Source organism: Littorina saxatilis, linkage group LG1 (assembly GCF_037325665.1).
Source record: "Littorina saxatilis isolate snail1 linkage group LG1, US_GU_Lsax_2.0, whole genome shotgun sequence".
In the NCBI taxonomy this organism is placed as follows: domain Eukaryota; kingdom Metazoa; phylum Mollusca; class Gastropoda; order Littorinimorpha; family Littorinidae; genus Littorina; species Littorina saxatilis.
In genome coordinates this window covers 34,813,471-34,827,962 of record NC_090245.1, presented here as the reverse complement: position 1 = coordinate 34,827,962, position 14,492 = coordinate 34,813,471, and the positions used below count along the sequence as shown (strand labels likewise).

Genomic DNA, 14,492 nt, shown 5'->3' with positions numbered 1-14,492 from the left:
AAAATAGGTTAGGTTGGCTGACCGGACAGTTTTTTTAAGGCCTTATCTGTTGGTTTTCTGGCTGGCTGGCTTGTTAGTTGTTTTTTTTATATGAAGAGAAATCATAATATATCAGATGAGCAAGGTTTGGCACAGATATATGATGCGTCTGTTCTTCTGCAATTCATCCCAATCTTCTCACTTCCGTGCTCATTTCTCTTCTTTACTGTATACAGTGGTACTGGACTTTTAAGACCTCCAAAGATGTGAGAAAATGAGGTCATAAAAGGGAGGGAGTTTTGATATGGAGGTACATTTACACACATGATGAGAAGAAAATCTGAAATCTGGGGTCTCAAAAGAGAGATCTGGAAGTAGAAACAGGGGGTCTTAATAGGGGGCTGCACTGTACCCACAAGACATCATCAGTGCAGGTGGTCTGCCCCACAACAGCAGTTGCACAACCCAATAAAATATCTCAAGAAAACTCGTTACTTTCATGTGCCATAAAACCTCCGCTGCATTTAGATGATATATGCACGCTTGTGTATGTATGCATGTGGGTGACTCGTTTTTAATGCAACTTCTGAAACAGTAAACATAAAAGTGAAATCCCTTCCAAAATACAAGTTGCAATATATTATAACCTCCGGAAGTCGTGAAGCATCAGCCATTTTGAGTGCACTGAAAAATATATTCTGCCCCTGGTTGTAGCAGGTCATTGTTATTTTCATGGCCGGTAGGTTGAACATAGATTACAGTATTGCGGAACCCCCCTTTTAAGATCAATCCCCCCCCCCCCCCCCTCCCCTCTTTTAAGAACTTGCTTTTTCAGATTTTCTCTTCTTAACCTGTGTAAATGTCGCCCATTTTAAGACTCCCTCCTTTTCAAGACCTGAATTTCTCTCATTTGTTGAGGTCTTAAAAGGGGGGGTTCCACTGTACCGCAACAAATGAGATCTAAAAAACAAGGGGAAGTAAACGCTCTAAATATAGACAACAACAGCAAGTTAGAGCTGTGCGGAACCAGTCTCCTGGCACCTTGAAGAATAAGAAGCCTTGAAATAAACAAATGACTTTCATCTTTTCTGTTGTTGTCTGTATGTGGAAGTGCTAGCTTCCCTTTGTTTCTTAGTTCTTAGCACTGCCTGCCTCACTGGGTTATGAATCTCGTAACTATAAGAGGTTAGACTGAACCTGACGGGCGCAGTGGCGTGGTGGTAAGTAGTCCGCCTCCTAATCGGGAGGTCGGGAGTTCGAATCCCGGTCGCTGCCGCCTTGTGGGTTAAGAGTGGAGATTTTTCCGATCTCCCAGGTCAACTTATGTGCAGACCTGCTAGTGACTTAACCCCCTTCGTGTGTACATGCAAGCACGTAAGACCAAGTGCGCATGGAAAAGATCCTGTAATCCATGTCAGTGTTCGGTGGGTTATAGAAACACAAAAATACCCAGAATGCCTCCCCCAAAATCGGCGTATGCTGCCTGAATGGCGGGGTAAAAACCGTCATACACGTAAAAATCCACTTGTGCTAAAAACATATGTGAACGTGGGAGTCTAAGCCCATGAACGAAGAAGAAGAAGAAGACTGAACCTTGTCCAACAACCTTTTCTTGGGCTTTTTACAAATAGATTTAAACGAAAACTAACTTGGAAACTCTCTTTTGCTGCAAGCAAATTTCAGAGGATAATGAAACTGCATTTTTACTTACACTGTGAAAACATATATAATTTGTTAATGCCAATCTCATCAGCGCAGAACCTTTCTCTTTAACTTCATTTGCTCTACACCTACCTGTTACTATCCCATGATAAAAAGAGCTCATGGTGTTCAGTCATGTGGGAGGTAACAGATGGCTGAAATTGCAGGAAAGAAAGGCGGAATGGAGAACATGTGTGGGTGGGTGTGTTGCGGGGTGGGTGTTTAAGAGGGTGTCACATTGTTAGTGAGATATGAAAATAAACAAGCATTGAACAGGCGTGAACTGTATGCACTATAGCATCACAGTTTATGGTGTGGTATATTGTCATGAACAAGAAAACTGCATAGGTCGTGAAAAATAGGATATGGGCCGAAATGGCTGCGATCTGCTGGTCGATGTGAATGCGTGATGTATTGTGTAAAAAATTCCATCTCACAGGGCATAAATAGATCATATAACATAACATGTGGTATATTGTCTAGAACAGGACAAACACATGTGGTACATTGCACAATCCTCTCACCAAAAGAGTAATACAATATGTGGTAGATTTGTTTCTAAGTTGATCAATTTACACACATTCTTGTAACCTTAGGTACGACTGTACTGGTACAGTACTGGTAAACTGATATAAAGTTGTTGTACCAGATAGTACACCAGAAATTAAACTTTTATATAAAGTTGTTGTACCAGCTAGTACACCAGAAATTAAACTTTCATATAAAGTTGTACCAGCTAGTACACCAGAAATTAAACTTTTATATAAAGTTGTTGTACCAGCTATTACACCAGAAACTACACTTTTATATAAAGTTGTTGTACCAGCTAGTACACCATAAATTAAACTTCCATATAAAGTTGTTGTACCAGCTAGTACGCCATAAATTACACTTTTATCAGAACAGTTGAAAAAGGATCAAACTTCTTCAGTCTGTGGAAACATTGTATCACACCGCCAATACAGTTTCCACATCACTATACAGTGGAACCCCCCAATTTAAGACTTCCTCCCTTTTAAGACCCAAGGTTTTCCCAGATATTCTGTTCATAACCGCTGTAAATTTACCCCCATTTTAAGACTCCCTCCTTTTTAAGACCTGATTTTCCTAAAAAAAAATTTAAGGTCGTAAAAGGGGGATTCCACTGTATTACAAGTGCCATTCTCACACCAGAACTATTTTCAATATCTGTTATGCAGCTCTATCCATGCATGTTCAAAACTTGGTGCTGAAAATGTGATCCACAAGTCTGAGAATAAGAATGAAGATGATTTACATTCAATGTTCTGTCTTGTCTGTGTTCCAGGTATTCTGACATTCGTGAATGTGGTGAGTGTCCGAGCGGCGACACGGATTCAAGATGTCTTCACAGTTGCCAAGCTCATGGCCCTGCTCATTATTATCGGGACTGGGATTGTCATGATTGGCATGGGTAAGTGTCAGCAGTTAAGTGAGTCAGAATGTGTGTGTGTGTGTGTGTGCAGGGGTGGATAGGGGGGGGGGGGGGGGGTTACAGGGGTTCCGACCCCCCCCCCCCCCCCCCCCCGGCTGTCAAAAAAAAAAAAAGATATTAGTGCTAACTTTAAAAGAAATAATGAGTGGCTGCTGACACCAGTTGATCATGTTTAAAATCAAGGATAAGCCATAAATTGTTCAATAGCTAAAACTCTTCAGCTTCAGGGGGGCAACCGGGCCTTGCCCCTGTACCCCACAAGGGGTCTACCCCTGGACCCCAGGTTGTAACCCCCCCCCCCCCTCTGGCTTAACTGCCCCTTGTGTGTGTGTGTGTGTGTGTGTGTGTGTGTGTGTGTGTTTGTTTGTGTGTGTGTGTGTGTGTGTGTGTGTGTGTGTTTCTGTGCATGATTGTGTGCTTTAGGGGTGTGGAAGTATGTGTGGAATTGTTTAGACATGAATTGATGACAGTGGTTTGGATATGGGACATGTTGTATTCAAATCAATTTGTGTGCTTGATCAGTGTGATACACATGATTTGAATGATACAAAATAGTAAACTGCTGCAGACCTGGGAACCCATACGATATTGCTGCATTTTGTACGCATGATTGCCTAGAATACGAGCAGTACGGTCAGTGGACAAAATACAACGAGAAACATTCCTACAGTACTTTTCTTCACAAGCGCATCCCAAAGCTAATCCAGTATTTTGATTACAGTTTTTGTCAGTAAACAGTGAAAGAAGTATAATTATGTTTTAAAAGTATAGGTAAACTTGATTAACCGTGCGACGGACGCATGTGAAACATGTTTGAATCATGGATGTTCAAATGCTGTGCGTGTGTGGAGTATGCTCATTTTTCTGAAAATATACCAAGTTTGCTTGAGAATACTCCAAGTGCAAAACAGGGGTTCCCAGGTCTGACGCTGCTTTTGGCACTGCATCTTTGCAGATTGAACTAAAGAAGCTTTCCCAGTGACACGGTTAAAACAAAATCTGCATAGTTTATTTTTGATGATGCCTGCATTTTATTTACAACTTATTACCAAGATATCCTAATATGCATCCCTCAAACACTTTCCCACCCAAATCATGTAGAAAATGTCCATTTTTCTCTGAAGGGAAATAACTCTACATACTGGTGACGGCTTTGATTTGTACTTATGATTGCTTTCTGATGATTTTAATTTATTTTATTTTTATACGTGCAACAGGTGAAACAGAATATTTGAACTATGGGATGGAGTCAACCAGCGAGGATATTGGGAAAATTTCGCTGGCTTTTTATTCTGGGCTGTTTGCCTATGCTGGATGGTAAGTCCTTTTTCTTCTTAAATTTCTTTCTCTTTACTTAATTTCCATGGCATAACACTTTTCTTTATATGTTTGTCTTTTGGCATAACATTTGAACTGACTGGCTTTTGATGTACCAATACACATTCAGAAGCTTAAAATAGAAAAATGAATACAAGCACACACGCACGCACACACACCCGCGCACACACACACACACTAACACACACACAATCAATCAATCAATCAATGAGTCTTATATCGCGCATATTCCGTGGGTACAGTTCTAGGCGCTCTGCAGTGATGCCGTGTGAGATGAAATTTTATACGGCCAGTAGATTGCAGCCATTTCGGCGCATATTTACCTTTCACGGCCTATTATTCCAAGTCACACGGGTATAGGTAGACAATTATTAACTGTGCCTAAGCAATTTTGCCAGGAAAGACCCTTTTGTCAATCGTGGGATCTTTAACGTGCACACCCAATGTAGTGTACACGGGGGGAGGTTCGGACACCGAAGAGAGTCTGCACACAAAGTTGACTCTGTGAAAATAAATTTCCGCCGAACCTGGGATCGAACTCACGCTGACAACGGCCAACTGAATACAAATCCAGCGAGCTACCAACTGAGCTATATCCCCGCCCAACACACACACACACACACACACACACACACACACACACACACACACACACAGAGTGTGACACATACACTGAACACACGCACACACTCACACACATATATTGCTCTCTCTTTCTTTCTCTCTCTCCCTTTCTCTTTTCTTAAATACAAAATTTTTGTTTGCACAATTTCAAGTATGATACTTAAAGATATCATTTTTTAAATCTTCATGACGGCAGCTTACATACATTTGAAATTAGGGAATCTGAAGTTAATGTGTTTTTTTCCTCATACTTTGCAGGAATTTCTTGAATTTTGTCACTGAGGAAATGAAAGATCCTTATAAGTGAGTATGTGTACTTATGTAATACAAGTAAGTGTATGCACATTTGGGAATGCGTGTGAATGCATTTACATGTGTGTGTGTATGTTCATACTCCTTTTCTCTAGATTGCCTGAATTAACCACTTTCAGACACACATTTTCCAAAAACAGAACATGCATATGTAGTAAAACTGAACCTCAGATATGACTGTAATACAAGTACATATTGAGTAAAGCTGAGATATATATACATGTAGATGTGTTGTTCTGAGAAGGAAAGCAATCAAATCTTCAGAAAATCATAACTCAATTTGATTTTTAAACAACAACAACAACAACATTATTTTTTAGGGAGGGGGTTTGGAAGGGGGCTAATTGAAATTAAATTCAGGGGAAACCGTCAAAAATGTGAACTTTGTATTCTGTCACACACATAGTCCTTTCACAGTCAGTTATTAAGGCATGTGTTTTACAAAAAGCAGATTGTCTCTATCTCTTTCAGTGTTTGGGGTTAACCCTCTTTTGTATGTCATGTAAATTTGTTATACAAATCTGGTTCCAAAATCATCATTTTCTCTCTCAACTTTTTGTGCATTTTTATCAGAAATTTGCCACGGGCCATCTACATATCAATCCCTCTGGTGACTTGCGTCTATGTGTTCTCCAACGTGGCGTACTTCACCGTTATATCACCGGCAGAGATGCTGAAATCAAATGCTGTGGCCGTGGTGAGTTTATGCATTTTAAACTGCATTGTTTTTAAAGGATAAATCATTGCACACAAAATCTTAACAAAGTCAGATGATTGTTGTTATAGTTCACAAGATGTGAAGTTGGATGGAATGGTGTGCTTGTGTCTTTTTGTCTGTCTGTCTGTCTGTCTGTCTGTTCGTATTTCTCTGGAACATCATGTTTGTAAGATGTAAGACTTGGCTTGATATGTTTTCATTTGATTTTACATTGAAATTTTGTCTTGTTTGGGTTATGGGTCTTACCTTCCTATTTGGTAAAATAAAGGTAACGTATCATATGAGTTATCACATAGGTTGAAGGATGAAAGTATTTCAGATTTCTTTTTGCGTAATGTGTGTTTCAGACTTTTGGGAACAAACTGTTTGGTGTAATGGCTTGGATTATTCCCATCTTTGTGGCGCTGTCTACTTTTGGTGGAGTAAACGGTCTGCTTTTCACCTCGGGCAGGTACGTCATTGTTCACCTGTGTTGGGAAGTGTGCATCTTTCATCTTTTCATATCATCCGATATCTCAGGTTCTGCATGGTTTTAAAAAGCTTTCAAATAGCCCCCATAGCATCTTCACCGATTGCTTCTATAATTATGTTAATGTATATATTATGATGAGGCAAAGGCAATATTGCTCAACAGATTGCTTTCAATTTTCTCCTGGAGTACATGTAAATGCCCTGGAGTACATGTAATTGCCCTGGAGTACATGTAAATGCCTATCAAGAGTGAACTGACATGGTGTGACAAAATCATCTGTTCCAGTGGTAGAGTGAACAATTAACTTCATCTACTGTGTCAGGTCTACTAATTTATTAGGTAGATGATTGATTGGTTCTTGATTTTGACCAATTAGTTTGAGTTTTTCCACCCAGTGAGAACACACAGTGTATGGAGACGAAGAACTGGTTTTGTGGCTGTTATTAAGCCATGCTTTTTATATTTAGTCAAGTTTTGACTAAATATTTTAACATCGAGGGGGAATCGAAACGAGGGTCGTGGTGTATGTGTGTGCGTGTGTGCGTGCGTGCGTGTGTGTGTGTGTGTGTGTGTGTGTGTGTAGAGCGATTCAGACTAAACTACTGGACCGATCTTTATGAAATTTGACATGAGAGTTCCTGGGTATGAAATCCCCGAACGTTTTTTTCATTTTTTGGATAAATGTCTTTGATGACGTCATATCCGGCTTTTCGTGAAAGTTGAGGCGGCACTGTCACGCCCTCATTTTTCAACCAAATTGGTTCAAATTTTGGTCAAGTAATCTTCGACGAAGCCCGGGGTTCGGTATTGCATTTCAGCTTGGTGGCTTAAAAATTAATTAATGACTTTGGTCATTAAAAATCGGAAAATTGTAAAAAAAAAATTAAAATTTATAAAACGATCCAAATTTACGTTTATCTTATTCTCCATCATTTGCTGATTCCAAAAACATATAAATATGTTATATTCGGATTAAAAACAAGCTCTGAAAATTAAATATATAAAAATTATTATCAACATTAAATTGTCCAAATCAATTTAAAAACACTTTCATCTTATTCCTTGTCGGTTCCTGATTCCAAAAACATATAGATATGATATGTTTGGATTAAAAACACGCTCAGAAAGTTAAAACAAAGAGAGGTACAGAAAAGCGTGCTATCCTTCTTAGCGCAACTACTACCCCGCTCTTCTTGTCAATTTCACTGCCTTTGCCATGAGCGGTGGCCTGACGATGCTACGAGTAAAATGGTATTGCGTTCAGTTTCATTCTGTGAGTTCGACAGCTACTTGACTAAATATTGTATTTTCGCCTTACGCGACTTGTTCATTTTGTCTGAGTGATGGTCACAGCAGAAGGGATTCTTACAGGCATAAAACACGCTTCTCAAACACTTCATTCGTGTTTTCATTAAAAAATATAATTATTCAGGTCTGGACCTAGTGTGGGCTGGACCTGGTGTATGGGAGGGAGGGGCTTTCAAAATGAGGCACAGGTACAGGGGGGGGAGGGGGGGGGGGAGCGGGGGGGGGGGGGGGGGGGGGGGGGGGGAGTGGGGTCTAGGTGGCCTGGGCCTTCCTGATGATGTTGAAATTCAGCATTTGAAAGGGGTATTTTGAATTTGATGTGTTTGCAGGCTGTTCTTTGTTGGTGCTCGCCAAGGTCACCTTCCTGATGTGCTGGCCATGATCAGTGTCAACCATTACACTCCCATGCCTGCTCTGCTCTTCACAGTCAGTACATGATTGACACTTTATTGTTTGTCCTGTCTAGAGGCGGGGAATATGATTGACACTTTATTGCTTGTCCTGTCTAGAGGCGGGGAATATGATTGACACTTTATTGCTTGTCCTGTCTAGAGGCGAGGAATATGATTGACACTTTATTGCTTGTCCTGTCTAGAGGCGGGGAATATGATTGACACTTTATTGCTTGTCCTGTCTAGAGGCGGGGAATATGATTGACACTTCATTGTTTGTCCTGTTTAGAGGCGGGGAATATGATTGACACTTTATTGCTTGTCCTGTCTAGAGGCGGGGAATATGATTGACACTTTATTGCTTGTCCTGTCTAGAGGCGAGGAATATGATTGACACTTTATTGCTTGTCCTGTCTAGAGGCGGGGAATATGATTGACACTTTATTGCTTGTCCTGTCTAGAGGCGGGGAATATGATTTTTTTTTTTTTTTTTTTTTATTTTTTTTTTTAACATTTTATTTCCTTTATATACACATAAACACAGCATAGCATACATCATACACCGAGTTTGTCAACAAAGCGCATACACACGTACATACCTAGACAAGACGCAGACATAGACAGTAGGGTGGGATGTTGAAAAGACAGGGGATATGGAAGGGGGGGGGGGGGGGGGGGGGGAACTGAGGTTGTGGGGGGGGAGGGGGGGGGTTGTAACTGAGGTTGGGGGAGGGGAGGGGGGTAGGTGGGGGCGGTGGTCACAATTTAGCCTCCAAGTATACATGGGGTTTAATTATCGGCAAAAAAGTATTGTATAACCTGTTATGAGTAAATGGGTCAGGGGGTATCACATTCAAAAATGTTCATATGAAATCAATCAATACAATTATCCTATAGCATCAATGAAAAAAGTGTCTATATAAACACCACTCTTTTTCAAATTTACCATAATAATTATTTACACTAGCATTATACTTTTCGATCAAAAACCTTTGTTTAGCAATTTTCACAAAAACATTTAGTGTTGGGACTGTCTTATTTAATTTGGCTCCAAATATACTTTGTTTGGCAAGGAGAATAAACTTAGACAGCGCCAAACTCTTAATAACTGTTATTTTTCCAAAGGGTGTTAAATTTCTTCTGGACCAGGACCTGAACAAATTCTCAATTTCTACCAATTTATGTTCATAATTAAGGGGTATAATGTCATCTAAGTTGACTGAAAAAACAATGCCTGCCACAATACATTCAAACCCCCATTGTGATCTGATCATATTTTCTTGTTCAATTTTCCAGTGCGTTTCCTGTAGTAGAAATACATTACCCTTGCTTTTTCTCAACAAATCAAAAACATCTTTTTTCTTTCTAAAATCTCCTAAACCATTTACATTAAAAGTAACAATATTTAATAATTCACACATAGCCATCTTCAAATTTAATTTCCATTTCATACAAGACTGTACATTCGATGCAAATCAAACACAAACATGTCAGCTTGCATGCTGGACAAATTCGACAACACACCTGACATACCAAACTGTCAACACGGACAACAACACTTCGAGTAACTTCCAATGCATACATAGAAACAAGCACTGCATTCGAGTTGATTTGTGGTGCTGCAGGTGAACATTTACATCGTGTGCATGATTCCGACATAACAAGGAATAAATCACCGAATGAACAGGTACAGTTTTGTTGTGACCACCGTCTTACATACACAAGGGGCAGGAAGGGGGAAGTAGTGGGGGAGGCTGACACAACACAGCAGGGGAAACGACACACAGACTGGTTGCAACGACAACAAACAACACGCACCATACACACACATCTAAACATATACATACTGTAAGTACTCAGCGCTCTCTCGTGACCAGTTTATGTCCATTAGACGAGCTGGAATGTTATCAGTTCCATGCCGCGTTCGACGTTCGCCATTTACACACTACAACGAGAGACAACAACACGCGCAATTCCATTGGCTGTAGTGACGTTGAAGTCACATGACATCTTTGTTTATAAAGATCGTGTACTACACGTGGCTGCAGATTTTGTCGACTTCTGGTTCGAGATTACCTAGTGTTGCGAGGAGCGGGTGGAGGGGGTAGAGGTAGATGGGTTGGTAGACTTTGGGCTGGCGACACGCACGCGCTCTAGGTCGGACAGCTTTGTGATAAGATGGATTCTGTTGTCGTCATCTTTAGCGAAAATCTTGCCGTCAGATGTCCAGGCACTCTGTATTCCCGGACGATCAGCGGCTTGTCGGTACAGAGTGTAGTTTGGCTTGGTCAAGTCCTCCACAATCACCACTTTCGGCTTGGCACCTTTCAGCAGGCGTCGGTTGCGTACTACTTCTTGCTTGGTTTTCCTGGAGAGAAACTTCACAATGATGGGCCGGTTTCTTCCTGCCTGTCTCTTGCCAACTCGATGTGCAGCCTCAATCAGATCTGGCGTAATGTGTGTCAACTTTAGCTGTTCATGCAAGACTGTTAGCACTTTCTTTTCGCTTTCCTCCGCAGATTCAGGATTTTCTTTTGATTCATCAACAAACAACAGTTTTAAGTTGCTGCGACGGGAGTACTGTTCGTTCTCGTTCGCCCGTTCGTATGCAAGTTTCCCGACGTATAGCGCTTCTTCCACCTGTCGATGTGTGTCTTCTTGCTGTTTTTCGCATTTCTGTAGTTCAGTGGCCAGTTTGTTGTTTTCTTGGTGCAGATCGAACACCTCGCCTTTTAGCTGCTCAACCGTACCACTGAGAGCGTCCAGCTTCTTGTTGAGTCCATCATTCATGTTCATCAACATTCTCATTAAGTCTTTGTTTGAACAATCTCCACTGGCATTGTCTTTGTCATTCCCACACATATCAACTAACGAATCTGTGTCACTGTCTTGTTCAATGGCCGAGTTGGCCGCCATATTTGTTGTTGTGAGTCTGTTGAAGTGAGAGGGAATTGTGCCCGACTGTTTTTCTTCTGAGAGTTTCGGTCTCTTTGGGGCTTTCTTCGTTTTCTTCACGTTGCTATCAGCGTTGCACTTACTTTCTGTGACAGAAGTGTCGCCTTCCACACTCGAGTCAGCTTGGTTACGACGCTTGACAGATGCAGACCGGGCCCTGTTCATGTCGAGTGCGGCACATTAATTCGGCGTAGTGTCCATAAAACAATAGTATCACCTCTGATTCTTCTGCATACTGGTGCACTGAGGATGCGCCTGCAAGGCTTTCACACGTTCATATCCCTGCACGCTTAAATTAGCTTGCTAATTAAGAAAACCACGATATGTGGCGGAGCGCAGAAAAAACGTGCCTTCTCGCGGCGGTGAGCGGGAGATAACTCCGCGGGGAATATGATTGACACTTCATTGTTTGTCCTGTCTAGAGGCGGGGAATATGATTGACACTTCATTGTTTGTCCTGTCTAGAGGCGGGGAATATGATTGACACTTCATTGTTTGTCCTGTCTAGAGGCGGGGAATATGATTGACAATGTATTGTTCATCCTGTCTAGAGGCGAGGAATATGATTGACACTTTATTGCTTGTCCTGTCTAGAGGCGGGGAATATGATTGACACTTTATTGCTTGTCCTGTCTAGAGGCGGGGAATATGATTGACACTTTATTGTTTGTCCTGTCTAGAGGCGGGGAGATAGCTCAGTGGGTAACGGCGCTGGCTGGAAAACCAGTTGTCGCAATCGTTGTTGGTTCGACCCGTAAGTTCGGTAAGGGATTTATTTACCGGAGTCCACTTTGTGCAGACTCTCCTCAGTGTCCGAACACCCCCGTGTGCACGCATGCGCAAGATAAAGAACCCAAGCTCACAGCGAAAGTCTCAGGACTTGGAAACATGAATACACGCATGCAAGAGAAAACAAATTAAAAAAATGGGTAGTGATGTATACTGTATGGCAGCTCGCTTTCCCCAGGGAGAAAGCAGCCCGAATTTTCATGAGGGTAACCTCACAGGACTATATGAATCTTATCCTTATCTTATCCTTATCCTAATGGGTCTTACACATTAGTTGCATTTTTGATCAAAATATTACATTTGATACAGAACGCCTCACATTCCAAATCAAAAGACATTCTAATCTCTTACGTCACTATTCTTGGTTTACGGTACCATTTGGTGGCTTTGCTACGTGTATGCGATAGTCTTGGTTGACTGAGACCAGGTGAGCCCAAAGAAGACTCCTTAGCAGCCACATCTAACGATAACTAATAATGTTATTTGTATTTTTGACCAAATATGACATTCTATACAAATCTCCACAGTCATTGTTCAACTTCATCACTAGCGCATCGGTGCGTCTGCGTCAGCTAAGAGGAACATCACTTGTTGTGCTTGTTTTCACCACAGTTTTAGTGGTCAGCAATACCCCCCGCGGGTTAGGGGGAAGAATTTACCCGATGCTCCCCAGCATGTCGTAAGAGGCGACTAACGGATTTTGTTTCTCCTTTTACCCTTGTTAAGTGTTTCTTGTATAGAATATAGTCAATTTTTGTAAAGATTTTAGTCAAGCAGTATGTAAGAAATGTTAAGTCCTTTGTACTGGAAACTTGCATTCTCCCAGTAAGGTAATACATTGTACTACGTTGCAAGCTCCCGCAGTGGGGCACTGCGGTTATGAAATTAAAGGCCCCTCCTGTTTTTGGAACCGCAGGAGCTTTCTAGTTTGCTGTTAGGTAGATTTTTGGTTCCTCTTTCCTGTCATGCTCTCTTTTTCTTCATGAATTCTTTTCTTTTTTCTGCCTTCTTGCTCATTCACCTGTATTTTTTCCAAAAATCTCTTCTCTTGCCGCTTGTCTCGCGATTCATGTATAGTTTAATCTGTTAGTGTTCTGATGTAAGCCCAGCAGTAGATAGGTTAAGCCTATTTTAACATACTGGAAACTGGTAATCTTCCAGTAGGTATTAATTTAGTTTTACTAAAGCCTGCTGGGACACAAGTAATGGGTTAGTGCATTTGTAAACAGGAATCGCTTGACAAGTGGCCCCCTTCATCCCCCCCTTCCTCGTCCTGATATGGCTCTGCGTAGTCGGCTGGACGTTAAGCAACAAATAAACAAACAAACAAACAAATGTTGCAAGCCCCTGGAGCAAATTTTTGATTAGTGCTTTTGTGAACAAGAAACAATTGACCAGTGGCTCTATCCCATCTTCCCCCTTTCCCCTGTCGCGATATAACCCTGCGTGGTTGAAAACGACGTTAAACACCAAATAAAGAAAGAAAGAAAAAGTGGTCAGCAATGGGGATCTTTTTACCCTAAATGTTAAATCAAGATGGCTTTTTTGTGTGCGTGATTGTTGATTTTGTTTGTTTATTTTCCAGGGAAGCATGTCCGTGGTGATGTTAGTGTCGAACGACATCTTCGCTCTGATCAACTACCTGAGCTTTGTTCAGTGGTTGTCTGTGGGAGCGTCTGTGCTGGGCATGGTCTACCTGAGGTATAAGCATCCAGAATGGAATCGACCCATTAAGGTGAACTATTGGTTTTCTTAAAATTATCTTTGTTCTTTAATTAATGATCTTGGAGGACCTGTTCAAGTGAAACAGTTTTGTTTTTCAACCTTTTTGGGTATTTTGAATATCACAGGTGAATTGAGATGCGTCTGTCGTTTTTTTGCTGTGACGTTTTGTACTAGATTGATCTAGAGGACAAGTATTATCCTTCCATTAGTTTGTGCGTGTGTGTGAAGAACTAGTTTTTCTTATGCTCTGTGGTTAAGTGTTGAAAAATTCTGGATCACAAACTCTGTACTTTTAGCCTGAAAATTGTAAATTTCCTCTCGACACTGCCCCTTCTTTTAATTCTTTTTGGGGCACTTTTTCTTAAGAAAATGTTTTGGCTAAAAAGTATGATAATCCTTGATTTCTGTTGCAAATCCAAATGCATCACCCTGTACTTCCAAGCCTGAGTTCACGTAGCTAGCGAACAGTCACAGTACGGTGGTATTTGATGCTTCTTCTGTTACAGTTCCCACTGGTGATTCCCTTGACCTTCCTGGTGTTTGTGGTGTTCCTGTTGGTGGTGCCACTGTACGCTGCACCGTACGACACTGGCATGGGTGTCTTGATCACGTGCACTGGCATCCCTGTCTACATACTGGGGGTCATGTGGAAAAGAAAACCCAAAGCCTTCCTCGATGCCTTCCGTAAGAACTCTCTTTTTGAAAAAAGCATTTGAAGATTTCTTC

The 14,492-nt window shown here is 41.3% G+C and overlaps 1 protein-coding gene across 1 annotated transcript in view; it reads left to right on the top strand.

The window, feature by feature from the left end:
* The window catches only part of LOC138968196 (large neutral amino acids transporter small subunit 2-like), an 89,175-nt gene that overhangs the window by 66,912 nt on the left and 7,771 nt on the right, over positions 1 to 14,492 (top strand). The window contains exons 4-11 of the mRNA XM_070340750.1: positions 2,987 to 3,112; positions 4,351 to 4,450; positions 5,354 to 5,398; positions 5,981 to 6,104; positions 6,473 to 6,576; positions 8,235 to 8,331; positions 13,627 to 13,776; positions 14,273 to 14,450. Of these exons, the coding sequence (XP_070196851.1) occupies positions 2,987 to 3,112; positions 4,351 to 4,450; positions 5,354 to 5,398; positions 5,981 to 6,104; positions 6,473 to 6,576; positions 8,235 to 8,331; positions 13,627 to 13,776; positions 14,273 to 14,450 (924 nt within the window). The remainder of the gene's footprint in view (positions 1 to 2,986; positions 3,113 to 4,350; positions 4,451 to 5,353; positions 5,399 to 5,980; positions 6,105 to 6,472; positions 6,577 to 8,234; positions 8,332 to 13,626; positions 13,777 to 14,272; positions 14,451 to 14,492) is intronic.